The sequence below is a fragment of the Myodes glareolus genome, chromosome 6, assembly GCF_982192425.1.
Source record: "Myodes glareolus chromosome 6, mMyoGla1.1, whole genome shotgun sequence".
NCBI classification, from domain to species: domain Eukaryota; kingdom Metazoa; phylum Chordata; class Mammalia; order Rodentia; family Cricetidae; genus Myodes; species Myodes glareolus.
In genome coordinates this window covers 104,867,888-104,882,691 of record NC_142031.1, presented here as the reverse complement: position 1 = coordinate 104,882,691, position 14,804 = coordinate 104,867,888, and the positions used below count along the sequence as shown (strand labels likewise).

Sequence of the window (14,804 nt, the reverse complement as noted above, 5' to 3'; positions counted from 1 at the left end):
GCTTCAGCTAGTGGGGTCACTGGGGTGTATAACCAACACCATGCATAGAAGCATGGTTTACTCTTTCATGCATTTCTGAACTCCAGTTCTAGAATATTTTTCCTTCTGGCTTTCAACAGATTTCCTATTCATCAAAGTATTGGCTCATTTGGATCTATTCATTAGAAACAGATCAAAGTTAATAGATCAAGTGAAGCTGGCATTCAATGGGAAACAAGTTTCACCCTTGCAGAAGACTAAATGACCTTCCATTTGTCTTAGAAATGGGATTGTGGGTGGAAATCCTAGACTCAAAATTAAGTCAACCATATCTTATCCCATGGATAAGTGGAAAATCACAGTCATGGCAATGCTGGAACACTCAGTGGCTGTGCAGGCACATGACAGGATGTAGGCAGTTATGGGAGGAAGAACGGAGATCAGTGCTCTCTGGGTACTTGTGAGTGATGGTCATGACCTGTCCTTGTGTATACTGGTATAATAGCTAAAGGGAATAGAAACAACTAGAACTCCTGCAGTTTATACTGGTCAGAGACCGGAAACAGAAGAGAGAAGGGGTAGTGATTCTGCTATTTTATTATAAGGACTGGTCTTACCTAAGAATTGGGTCATAGTAAAGGGAAAACTGCCATTGTGAAGATTCTCTGAATGCTTTGTTCTTGCAAAAATGAGACCTAAAATTATGTCAATCATTTTCTAGAGTATGCTAGTATGCTTGGAAAATACCCAGGATTTGTGTCCTGTGGTGGATGAAAAATGGGTCATTTTACACATTCACAAGAATTTCAGACTCAGTGTTGGAAGAGGAAGGTGACAATACAAGCCCAAAATGACAAAGACAAATCTGTCCCTAAAAGAGTCATAGTCAATAAGACATCTTGCAAAAAGCGTGGCTGTCCTTACTGATGTCTAAATCATGCTGCTCTGTGAAAGTTCTGTGCAGCAGACTGTGTGGGGAGGAGCAAAGCAAACATGCTGGGATTGAATAAAGTGAAGGATGCTACTGTAGAAGACAAGATGCAGGGAGGTGGTCAGGGATGTCAGAGGAAGTAGGACATGATAGGAACAAACAACCATAATAGTTGGAGGAGCAAGAACTCTGAAGTGTGGGACGCACATAACAAAGTAATATTGGGGTGGGGACATTGTGTTTCTACCATACAGAGGAATATGCTAGGGCCTTGAATACAGGGTGATGTGCAAATAGCCACATGGGCAGCAAATCCCTGCTGGTGTAGGAGGTCCTTCTGTATTTGTGCTGCTTTCATTGGTTATTAAAGAAACTGCCCTGGCCTTTTGATAGGGCAGTACTTAGATAGGCAGGGAGGACAGAACTGAATTCTGAGAGGAAGAAGGCAGAGTCAGATGGAGAGCTGCTATGGAGCCTCCAGGTCAGACATGCTGAATCTTTCTCATTAAGTCACGATCTCATGGTGAACACAGATTAATAGAAATGGGTTAGATCAAGATGTGAGAGTTGGCCAAGAAGAGGCTAGATATAATGGGTCAGGCAGTAATTTTTAATTAATACAATTTCTGTGTGGTTATTTCGGGGGTTAAGCTAGCCAGGTGGCAGGATGCCGCCTGCTCTTCTTACAACACCCTGCAATGGAAGATGATCACCTAAGTCATGGAGAGAACCAGTGAGAGATGCTGTTCTTTAACTGAAGGTCCAATTTCTTTCTCAGGTTGGGTCTCCTCTCTCCACAAGAAACAACAGTTAATAACTGCAGTTTGTTCTCTCTGGCTGACCCCACATTATCCTAGGTGGGGTCGCATTATATCCTCACTTCATAGCAAATGAAACAAAAGTTGAGAGAGATTATGTAACTCAGTACAGAATACATCAGTCAGATCCAAGATTTAATAATCTGTTTTTCTTACTGTAAAGTCCCAGTTCTTAATCACTAGCTTGGCTACCCTGGAATGTCACGTGAGTTCATAACAAGAGTGTTTATCCACTGAGTAGCCCCCATCACAGGTTACTAATGTTAACAAACTAACTTACTGAGTTAACATGCATGACTTATAAGATTATTAAAACATGCAATCATCGACATACATAAATTCATAAGTGGAAAAGGGCGAGTTGCTGTATTCACCCTAACAAGAGAAGCACTTCTGAATATTGTCAAACTGGGGTGGGGGGACATTTTCATCAGAATTCTAAGAATAAAGAGATGACTCAAGTGAGAAAGTTCATTCAAAGCATCTTTTTTTATTTGCTGTAAGAATATAACCTTCATTTCTGCGTGCAAAAATATGGTAGGATTTAACAAACAGTGCAGACTCACCACGTGTGTACATTGGTTGAACTAAAGTTCTAGCAAAGGTTGAAAAGACAAAACACATCTTAAGAGAAGAAAATACAGAAGGAGCAAACATCCTTAATTTCCAAAACAACTATGAAAGAAAGAACAGCCCCACTGAAGCCTGAAACCCAAGGCTGTAAGTTTTGAGAGACAGGGAAGAAGTGTTCCCTAACCTTGTCAATGTGTAGTCAAATGGCTTTGTGCATTCAACTTTAAAGTTCCTGCATAGCAACAAGCAGGCATTACCTGTGACTTAACCTAATCCAGAAAGTGCACTACCAGCCTGCAGATAGCTTTTCTTGCTCAAATACTGGGCAGGGAACTAAGAATTGCAATTATCTTCCTTAACAAAAAGTCAGTGATTTCTCACTTGTATAACAATTAAGAGAATAATCTACATTAAGTATGAGCTACCCAACAACACAGTGCTCACTAGAATCTGGGTCTTGTTTCTTAGGTAATTATGGTTTATGCGATTGAACAATACCCTCTGCAGTTAAGCCTGTCTACCATAGGAGGCTCCTTGCTTTCCTAGACAGTCTGTTCTGCATGGAGTGTTCTAGACTAACGTTTCTCTGTACCCACTATTACTCACAGGGCAAGGCAATAGCATCCCAAACCTACAGTGTGATACATGCCCTTCATAAAGTAAGAGTGGGTTAAACAAACCGAGGCTTACAGTATCACACCACAAGACCAAGGACCTGCAGCAAGTCGCAGGCAGAAAAGAATTGTAATCACGCGGTGCATCAAATCCAAATTTTCAGATGCCTCCCCCTACCCCGGTCTTTCTGAAGGGATCAAAAGCTACCTCTGGTTGTGAGACTTCCCATGCATTCATTTCTATGATTTTGGTCTCAAAATAAAAATTGGTAAAGTTACAGAAAAGCTAACAATGGCTTTTAATAAGCCACCCAACAAGACATGGGTTAGAAATATATCTTACCAACAGGGAGAAGAACAAGTGGGAGCCCCCGCCATTTTTTGGTAGACAGGTTGTGAGCTAGATGAGCTAAAATTTAATTTAAAGGTATCTTTAGACTTAGGGAGACAAAGTTGGAAATGAAGAATTAGAACTAGGTTGATCACTTCACAGCTTCCTGCCTCAGTTCCACAGCACTGTTGACTGATCTGGAGCCTGGAAAGTTAAGCCTCAGGCACTTCATTGATCATTGACTGCACTGATAGAAAAGAAGGGTTAAGATGAATTGAGCCAAATGCATGTCTAGAAAACTCACAGATCCTACAAAGTACATTGAAGCTGCTAGGAATGAGTGGTGATCAGAAATCTCTCCTTCTCTCTCTCTCTCTCTCTCTCTCTCTCTCTCTCTCTCTCTCTCTCTCTGTCACACACACACACACACACACACACACACACACACACACACACACTTTCTTCGATCTATTTTGTTAAACCTGAATTCTGAAAAATTTATGAAAAAAATAACCCACCACCCATCTTTTCTCTGATTTTGTGTTCATAAGTACATTTGTTTCGGCAGTGTTTGCTTTGAAAATCACACATCTGCTTGGATTCTGAGTAAGTATTTTAAATTTAAATCAGTGCATTTACATTTGGACAACACTAACAGACATGTTAACATGGAACAAGGAAATCTCCCAAGGCTGCAACCACAGACAAAGAACTACCAGTAAATAAAAAATTCTGAGACTGGGAGAAAGTTAGTTTATGTCAGGGAAGAACACAGTACCAAATAGTCTGTTCTGGAAACATATAGATGCAACTAACATAGGGACTGAGCAGACTGTATTTATATATTTAGGAATATAAATATATAATTGCATATATATATATATATATATATATATATATAATCAACAATTAAAGCAAGAGGCCATGATTCTGAGGGAGAGCAAGGGCATGTGTACATGAGGGTATGGAAGAGGGGAAACAAAAGGAAAAATGATGTAATTATATTTTAATTTCACAACATAACATAATTTTAATTGGAAAAATATCTTTAGAAGTACATTTCTTACCCCTGATATTTACTTGAGCCAGTGTTTGCTTAGGGGTAAATCATCTCTTGGGGATTAGAAAAATATGGCAGTGGGAAGAACTTTATTTTCAGAGCAAGAGATATCATTTTAATTTGGTTGCAACTTAAGTCTTTTAAAGACTAATACAATAACATGAAATCTACCATTAACTAGTTTCTTGTTGGAGTCTGGATTGACCCTCAGATCCAGTGCCTGTTGTATCTATAAGAGAATGGGGAATCTCAAGCAATCTTCATTTTGCCTCTTAGAGTCAGTCACAGTCGCACCAGCTGCATGACTTTCCAGGTGTGTCCCGCTGCATCTGATCGGTGCTGACAGGCAGGCAGGTCCTTCTTCACTCCCTCTCTTCCTGTACTTGCCCTATTTTTTGTTCCAGTGATGAGAGATGTTCTGGATCTTTTTCATTTTGATCCGCTGATCCAGCATCTTGTACCTTGCAGGATGGTCATCGGTTTTCTTTGGAACTGAAGGCGCATAGGAGCTAGATGCATAAGCAGGGCGTTTGAAGTGACGCAAAGGAGGCTTGATGACTGGAGACCATGGAAAGCAAGACAGACAGGCATTAGCTTCACAGAGACTAGACACGCCACACACACCGTGGCTACCTTCTTCTTGGCGTGTATGTCTCCTCCAAGCCAAACAAACACATGCACACACACTGGATTGGATTTCTGATAACCAAGTAAGCACAATATCAACTTAGCCATTGACTTGGAATCAATAAAAACAAGAAATGGCTAGAGATGGGCAGCGGTGGCCCAGTGCATGAAGTTCACTTGGTAATGAGTGGCTGAAATTAAGGAAGGGTTTGGGTTTGCTGGGGTGACAGGTAGAAGCAGAGTGACCATGGTGGGGAGAGATGTAACTATTGCTAACATTTAGCTTCGTGTGCAAGCTTTGGGGGCTAGAAAAGTGGCACTCCCAAAGTACTAATTAAAAGCACATCACTGAAAAAATACTTGCAAAATACTGATAAAGGTCCAATATCCAAAATGTACAAAGAACCCTTAAAATTCAACAGAAGGAAGTAGCCCAATGCCAAAATGGGCAAAGCAATCTTAATGGACTCCTTACTAGAGAAGGTACATCTATCCAAGGAGCACAGGACAAAATGTGAACACTGAAGAATCACAAATGACAGAACACTGTTCTAGCACATTCCATGTAAGGACAACGTCCAAAAGCCTTTGGATGTTCCTTCCTGCTGATGGGAGTAGGAAAATGGTATCGCTGCTTTGAAAGATAGATTAGCAATTTCATAAAGCTGGACACAGTCTTTACCATAGAAGACAATAATTATACTCCTAGGTTTACTCACCTCAACTGTCAAAAAGCCAAGATGACCTTTAATGGGTTAATGGATAAATAAATAGTAATAGGCATATATATATATATATATATAGTATCTTAATTGATAAAAATAGATGAGTGATCACACCATATGAAGATGTGGATCATCTTAAGTACACATTGCTAAGGTGATGAAGTCAGTCTGCAAAGGCAGCTGCGCCATAGGATTTTGCTCACAAGAAAAGCTTGAAGGAAAACAAACACAGAAACAAAAACCCTCCACCAAACTATGGAGACGACAAAAAGGTCACTGACAGGGACAGAACTGAAGTGAGGAGAGAGGATTAAACAGGTGAAGAGTGGGAAATCCAGGGCAGTGAAGTCATCTGATGGGAAACTAGTGGGTTCTGATGCTATTTGTCAAAACTCAAATATCCTTAGGGGAGGAATCCCTAATTTACACAATTTTAAAAAGCGATTGAGGGGCTGATGTAGGAGAGTCTTCCATCTATCTGTGGCTTTCATTGGTTAATTAATAAAGAAAACTGCCTGGCCTGATAGGTCAGAACATAGGTAGACGGGGAAGACAGAACTGAGTTCTGGGAGAAAGAAAACAGAGGCAGAGAGCTGCAAGCCGTGAAGCTGCCAGGTCAGACATGCTGAATCTTTCCCGGTAAGCCACGACCTCATGGTGAGATATAAATTATTAGAAATGGGTTGGATCAATATGTAAGAGTTAGCCAATAAGAGGCTACAGATAATGGGCCAGGCAATGTTTAAATGAATACAGTTCCCTTGTAATTATTTCGGGGGTAAGCTAGCCGAGATCCCGGCAGGAACGCAGCCTGCTGCTCCTTATGGGTATCCCAGAATGCAGTGCAGAACAATCTGACTGAATTGCTGATGTAAGTAATCCTGAGCCTGCAGGGGATGAGAGGCGAGAGGGTCATCAAGTAACTTCACAATATCAACAGGCTCTAGAGAAACAGAGAGGCCAGGGGAACTACACACAAGCTCTGTATTCTAGTGGATGAAGTTGCTTTCCTGCAGGAGCAGATTATCAATTCAAATACACTCTACACTTCTCGGAAATGGAAGACACAAAAGAAGAACAGACGATGAAAACTATCTCCACGGATGTTAGCAGCTGAGCAAAAGGACGAGGCTAGAATGATCCACAGGTAATTGATTCGACTTTCTGACAGCAATATAAATTCATTGCTTTAATAGAGGTGTTGGTGTACATATAAAGGTGTTTATAGACAGGAGCACTTACATGACATGACATGATTTTTTCTTTATCAGACCAAGAAAAAATTCCAGGTTTTGGAGATACTGCAGCAGAGAACCCACCTTAAATTTTTATTTCTCCCATGAGGGAATCAGGTACTTCCTCTACAAATAACTTATACTAGAACTAGACATATTGTGCACAAGGTGGACTTAGGGACCATTATAGAAACATAAAATTCAAAAGCACAAAAAAAAAAGCCGAAGAGAGAGAAAAGAAAATGACAGACCAAGGAGCTCCAAATGGCTCTAAATGAAAATGACTCTGAGCAATGAATCAAAATATGAAGTCAACCACAACCCAAAGTATAAAATACAATCACATAATAATGGGTTACACAAAAATCTGTGAGAAAACAGATAAATCTACTAGGCATATTACCAAACAATTTCTATAGATCCACAACCCTTAAGGAGGAGGAGAAGTTTGTTAGTGTGAACTGGACATGGTGACATCCTTCCTATGGTCCAAGAAGAAACCAAAAAGTGGTCACAGAGACGAAATATGACCATTACGATGTCATCCAGGAGAGCAGAGTAATGTGCCGAGTGGTATTCTGGCACATTCTTGATTTTATATGATGGGAGTTAATATCTTGTGATTGCAGCAGAATTTATTTAATCCCATTCCAAAAGCAAGCAAGCAGCAGATAATCCCAACTGGAGGAAAGTCACACAAGAACGGCCCGCGGGATGACAGAGCCAAGGGAAGCTTAGGGAGGCAGATGATGTCATCTGATGTGTCACCCTGAGGGATCCTAGAACAGAGGATAAAGGGACAGCAAGTGAAAAGCAGGGAGATGGGAATCAGCACGGATGAAGATGAGTGTATCATTCAGCCTGCAGTTCTGTGAGGAGGAAAAGGTAAAGGACTGCCCGCCTTCTTTCTTCCCCTCTCCTCTAATCTCTTTTGTCTCCTTGGTTGGTCCTGAAAGTCTGTTCAGTTAATGAACATAGAGGGAAAGACTGCATTGTCAGGAAGGACAAAGTAGATATGCTAGTTAGGTGAAAAGTGTAGAGGAGCAGAGTTGGTGGCAGCCACTTGCGCAGGTTTTCCAACCAGATCCCCAGAAAGTCTTGCTCAGCACACTTTTGAAGTCTAAGATTAATATTTACCCACTGGCTTCTTGGAACAGACGCTGTGTGTTGCTGGTGTAACTGAAAAGAACAGAAATCCCTACCCTTTGGGGCAGTGATGCTGGGTTTTCCCAGAGCTCTTGGAGTCACTTACAGGAAGCATCCTAAGTAAGAGCTTCTGCACAGTCTCTTTCCTTTCTTTCTCTTCCTTCCTTCCTTCCTTCCTTCCTTCCTTCCTTCCTTCCTTCCTTTCTTCCTTTCCTTCTTCCTTTCTCTCTTTTTCTTTTTTCTTTTTCTTTAGTCTTCTCTCATATATTACATCTCAACCATAGTTTTCCCTCCCTCTTCTCCTCCTAGTCTCTCCCCCCCCCCATCTACCCCTCTCCCCCAGATCTACTCCTCCTTAGTTTCCCTTCAGAAAAGGGCAGCCCCTCCCAGGGATGCCAACCAAACACAGCATATCATGTTGAAATAAGGCTATGCACCTCTCCTTATATCAAGGCTGAACAAAGCAACCCAGTAGGAGGGAAAAGTGTTCCAAAAGTAGGTCTAGACTCAGAAACAGCCCCCAACCCCACATTAGGTGTCCCACAGAACGCCAAGCCCTAACCTATTTGCAGAGGACCTAGGTCAGACACATACAGGTTCCTTGATAGTTGGGAGCCTAGGTTAGTTGATCCTGTGGGATTTCTTATAATGTCCTTGACTCATCTGACGCCTACAACCCTTCCCCCACCTCTTCTTCAGGATTTCCCAAGCTCTGCACAATGTTTGACTCTGTGTTTCCATCTGTTTCCACCAACTTCTAGATGAAGTCTCTCTGATGACAAGTGAACTAGGCACCAATCTATGAGTATAGCAGACTATCACTAACAATCATTTCATTGACTTTTTCCCCTCAGATGTGTTTGATTCTATCTTAGATCGCTAGGTTATCCAGCCTCTGGTTCCTAGCTCTTCAGGTAGTGTCAGGCATGGGTTCCCTCCCATGGCATGGGTCTCAAGTTGGACCAGTTATTAGCTGGCTACTCCTGCAAGTTCTGCACCAACTTTACCCCAGCACATCTTGCGGGCACGGTAGATTGTACGTAGGAAGATTTTTATGACTAGGTTGTTGTCCTGGTGATCCCTCTATTGGGTGCCTTGACAGTTAACTTCCAAGATGACTATTCAGACTTCCTAATACCCAGGCCCAAACTTTCTTATCTTCACCCAGTGAGGTAATAATAAAAATCCCCTCTCATAGTTATAATGGCCATTTTTAAGCCCTCGGAATGCATAATTCCAAGGTTTAGGGTAAAAAAGTATCATAGCCGCCACTGCCCTTCCCATTCCTAAGGCATGTAGAACAAGTATTTAAAACATTCCTGTGACTCTGGAGGATAGAGAATTGAGGACGAGAGCTTGGGAACAAAAGCAGAGGCTTGGGCTCACTGATTTATGTCTTTTGAGTCACAGTCCCTCTCCATATTCATCCTATTTTTGCAACTCAGCATGAACTCAGCCAAAGTATTATTGAATTCCCCACTTCACAGCATGAAGGAACATTTACCATTTGCTGGAATTCTGATTGTCAGAACAAAAACTCTGCTTGCCACTGGAGTCCCTACAAATAACCTGAGCCTACTGATAAAGATGGCCTCCTCACTGAGCTATGAAAGACCTGTGCAGTCTGCTGTCACCTTCACTCAATATGGGAAAGTGGGGAGCTGTGCCTGGTACTGTTTGTATGTGCTCTGTACGTTTCTTCTATGCAGATGTCAAGATTTTGATGACAGGGCATGACAGCAGGGTAGGTATCAGGGCACCATCTTGAGTTTGTGGTGGAATGTTCTTCTGGGTGCTGGTTGTCCTCGTGAAGGGGTTTTCATTCACCTTAGAATGTTTCTGGGGTCTTAGAAGGGGCCTGACCCTCCTTCTTTCAATAGTTACACCTTCTCTGCTGCTGAACCCAAGATTACAGCCTCCCTCTCTGGATAAAGAAGAAACAAATAGGGTATACAATCCCACTACCCGCGGGCTCGGTCAGCACAGTGAGTGCAAATGACGTGCAGAAATGATCATATCAGCTGATGAAGATTTGACCAAGGTATACGCTTGCACACAATGTTAACTTGGGGGTCACAGGTGAATACACTTAAAAGAGAAAGACAAAGTTAAGACAAAAATGACACGTTATTAACTGTCATCCTTTATTTTGCAGTTATATATAATCCTTGACTTTCATAAAGCAATGCTCTTTCAGGAGCTTCAGCGCTCACTTTATTGAACCCTCATTATTCTCATAAATACCACAATTTCTACCTCACAAATGACGCCTCTCTTCTGCTACCATCCTCTTTTATTCACTCTCCCACCCCACTCCCGCTTTTCCTTTCTACTCTCTTCTAAATTTTTTTCTGCCAGCAAACAGATTTCAATTTGTTGACACAACAAACTGACGGAGCTGTTGAACTGAGGTCAGACAGGAGTCTGAAAACCGGCATATAAGGCTTACTACCTGTGTTAGATACCATGCTGAAAATTTACAGTGAATTATCTAAATCCATGCCCCAGCTCACAGCTGCCTATGAGCAAGCACCAGTGTCATTCCTTTCCTGGGTTTAGAAACTAAGGCTTGATGGGTTTATAGCACAACTATGCTGAAGGAAGTCTGGAGCATGGTTCACATCCCAGCAGACTTCAGATCCTTCCTGGTACCCAGAAAATTATCTTGGCCCCAATCTAGCTTTAATAGGTGCCATAACAGGGTTAAAATGTCAAGTTAAAACTACTTCATTTAAGGTCAGCTGGAGTCAGTCTTGTGGATACCTGGGAATTTCTCTAGATCCAGGTTTCTGCTAACTCTATAATGACTGCCTTAGTCAAGATATCTCTTTCCTTGCTCTCATCTCTGATTCAGCTTTGGTGCTGCCCTCATGTGACATCACTGCTTGGCTTTGCATTCTCATCTCAGTAATGGAGATAGATTAGCACTCACTTCAGAAGTCACTAATAAGAATGAGAAGAACCACACATCTGAAAACAGCCAGCACTGATGCATGGGAGTGCTCATTCCCGTAAGTTTCTCTCCCTTGCCTTCACGCTGTTTGGGACCAACGTTTCTCTCCCTTGTCTGCTGTGAAGACCTATAATTGTCTGGCAGTTCTATATTGCCAGGAATATGCAGGAGCAGTATCCTTTCCCTATTTGGGAATTCAAAAGTATTCCAAGATGTGAAAGCATTAGCTTGAAGCCAGGCAGAAAAGACCCCTGACTTTTTGTACAAATAGGATTTTACAATATTAACCCTTAATCCACACATATTACATGCAGTGTCATCCAAAGTGACATTCTATCTTTAAACTCTCAAAGGTTTGTTTCATATTAAACACTGGAATGCCTAACCCCATTATCTGCATTTTTAAAGATTCCAGCTCTCGAAAGACTACCTGAAGAAAACCAGAAGTCCACGTGGTCTATGGGCCCCTTTTCTTCTCCTCAGAAAGACCAAATATCTCTATAACGTGGAAAAGGAAGGCTTGCAATCTAAGAAGCTATCTAGCAATCATCATGTTCAGATAAAATCAAGAACCACAGACTGGCATAATTCATCTCATTATTATTTTTTCTTTGAAAGAAAAAAAAGTCATTTATAATACTGTCAAATTGCACCATACAGTGATGCTTTACCTAATAAATGGACTGCATATAGAGTTGAATATGCTCTACAATCCAAATGTTATACCATAAAGGTTTATGTATGTAAGTACACTGTTTGGTGCTCACACAATGAAATCACCTAATGACATATTCTTGAGAATGAATTCCCATTGGGCAGTGATGTAGGCTAATACTTAGGGTTAGAGAGATCTTTGGGATGCATGGCTGGGTCTGGTTCATGTAGGCAGACCTACTCTTGTGTCTGTTCACCAGCACCTACACAGTATAAACTCTGTGCTAAAATCTATGGCAGAAAAAGCCCCACGAAAGTTCTCCTCTTGGAAGCAGTAGGTGGCATTCTGGGAGAACCATAGGCTTGCAGGCACACAGAGCTGGGATAATTACTACTCCCTCTGAGATCCTAGGGTCACCTCCACTCAGAGCTCTGTTTCCTTTCATCCATCCTCTGATATGGGGAGAGGGGTAATTTCCTTGCATGGCCGCGTGAAAACTTCAGGATGCTGTGCATGGGAGAACAAACTGGAAGTGTTTGGCAGCAGGTGTGTGATAGGTGCTTGGTGAAATGATATTATTATGTGATAGCTGAGCACGGAAGGCCAGGATGCTTTCCCACAGTCTGCTCTCTTGATTTTCTCATAACGCCATTAAAATTCCATCAGATTCCCTATACATGATTTACACTTGCATGAACTCACCACACAATAAAGAGATTCTGTAGTATATTTATTTGTACTTGGCAGAGAACACACCCCTGGTTTCCTGGGGGAACCACCTTGAAACTAAGGGGTATTCTAAGCAAAGCAAAATTCCTAGTCCACATTTTGAACTAATCAAGTAAGGAGATGGTGGTTCACTCAGTGACTCTGACCAGGACCTATTGAAGAACACAAAGAGTGCTTGAGATCCTGGTGGGAAGAATGGCTCAGACAACCAATGAGAAGCCAAAGCTTTGTCCCTGATTTCTAATCTGGATGTAATTAGTAGAGGATGGGGAGATTATGAAAATGACAGAAGTAATTATGATTCCTGAGACTCTGCATTCCTTCTGCTGAGACATAGTTAAGTGAGTCACTCTCGGTGGAAGTCATTCATCAGTGGCTTTCTTTGTCGATATTTCTTCACTCCATAGCCACTTCAGTCCTGTGTGCCTGCTTCCTGGGGCAGAGATAATGCGTGTACACATTTGTATCTCCTGATGTAACACAGTATTGATAACAGCTGGTAATGAGGAATGCTTAAATGAGTGAATAAGCTACTGTGCATTACACTCCGTAACCTTCATGAATGTTCTCTTTAAAAAAAAAACAAATGACTCTCTTCAAATGTACACCAGCTAGCAAAGTTGTCAACATCAACAGAAGCCAATATTTCTCCTGTACTTCCACAATGCCTTCATACCTAGAGTTACTGCCTATGCTTGCTTAAGAAGGATGTCGATGAGTTCATTCCCTCACAAACTTCAAGTCTAGGGAGGCAGCAAACCTGCGTCTATGCAGGTGCTGCAACCACGGCTTCTGTCTTCAGATTTTGCTATAGCATGAAAGGCACTGAGGCAGAGTTCTCAAGCCCCTGTGTGGGGGTTATGAAAAAAATGCCCCCCCAAAGGGAGTGGCACTGTTAGGAGGTGTGGCCTGTTGGAGTAGGTGTGGCCTTGTTGGAGGAAATGTGTCACTGTGGGTGTGGGCATTGAGGTCTCCTATGTTCAAGCTGCTCCCAGTGTCACAGTCTACTTCCTGTTGCCTGCACATCAACATGTAGCAGCTCCTTCTCCAGCACCATGTCTGCCTGCATGCTGCTCTGCTGCACACTGCCACATTCTCTGCCATGATGATAAAGGACTAAACCCCTGAACCTGTAAGCCCACCCCTCAAATAAATATTTTCTTTTATAAGAGTTGTTATGGTCATGTGTCTCTCCACAAGCAATACAGACCCTAAATAAGATGCTCTCCCTTGACAAACTTGTGAAGAGGACAAGACCACTGTATAAGGCTGGAAAATCAACTCTTTCCCTATGCAGACAACAGCTACCTTCTAATACCTAGTGCTACTGTTTTTTAAGGTAAGAAACCCTCCCTCAAGATCATTTTTAGTTTCATTTTTTGTTCTCTCTTTGTCTGTCCTGGCACACAAAGTCCATGATACACACTTTGACAGATAAATCCATGCAAAGCCTTTCACTCAATTCTTCTCATCAATATGCAGATTTCTTCCTACCTGATTATTTAGGTTAGAAATGTAAGGCTAGTCAGTTACCTGCATGCACTTTGTCAATGCTAAACCATTTCAGAGGCCCATGAAGGGAGATTCTTCAGTTATACAGCTCTGAGTAACATAGCAAGGCATAGAAGGAAGCCTTGACTCTGTGCACAGTAAGTGAGTGACAACTGCCAACCCTCACAGGGAACTTAGGGTGAAAGTTTGCAGCAGAATCATCAACAGTCATTTTGGATAGAATTCTTCACTCCAGAGCTTTGGGCCTTAAAGTCACAGATGGGGAAATGGATAATGACCTGCAGCCTTTGCCAGCAACAAATCCCCCAGGAATGAGAATAGGCTCGATACCTGCCAATAATGACTTTGGGCAAGCTATTCAGATATAGCTTGTTAAAGAAGATGTTACTACCAGTATCTCCGAGGGTTTAATCCATGTTATTAACTTAGCATTGTCCCCGATGTCTGTAAGTTTAAAATACATATAAAAGTACCTGATTTTTTTTTTAAAAAAAAGCTGTATTAGGGAAACCAAAAGCCACCAATTGAAGTTAAATATCCAATAACTTACAATACATGTAGATTTTGTTTAGGAAAAGAAATATAAGATTTCCATAGTGTCTTCAGACCTTGAAGATGGTCAGATCTCTTCCAAGGACATTTCTGACTGGACATTTTACCCGTAGTCTCCTGCAACAAGACATGCATTAAAGTCATTAGGAACTGGTTAGCACTTGGCACAGAAACTCTCTCTATAGCAGGCAGCAGAATTCAGAAGCAGAGCCGTATCTACTGCGAGACTACCGTGCATGCCGCATTGTGTGCAAGGGGCAGTCAGCTATATCTCCATCAGCAACAGCTAGGTACTGTACCTTTCTTCTAAGATTGCTTCAGAAGGCACCCTGGGAAGCTGCTCAGAGGTGACTGCTTTGGATGG

The 14,804-nt window shown here is 41.8% G+C and overlaps 1 protein-coding gene across 8 annotated transcripts in view; it reads right to left on the bottom strand.

Moving 5' to 3' along the window:
- Window positions 1–2,198: 2,198 nt before the first annotated feature.
- Pde1c (phosphodiesterase 1C) overlaps window positions 2,199–14,804 on the bottom strand; it is a 445,757-nt gene continuing 433,151 nt past the window's right edge. For 4 of the 8 annotated variants that reach the window (XM_048440405.3, XM_085691044.2, XM_048440409.3 and 1 more), the window contains one exon: window positions 2,199–4,864. In XM_048440405.3, coding sequence (XP_048296362.3) covers window positions 4,695–4,864 — 170 coding nt within the window. In that variant the 3' untranslated portion in view covers window positions 2,199–4,694. Of the gene's footprint in view, window positions 4,865–14,438; window positions 14,558–14,804 lie in introns of all 8 variants that reach the window. The other 4 variants (XR_007233288.3, XR_007233289.3, XM_048440407.3 and 1 more) reach the window with 2 other exon arrangements.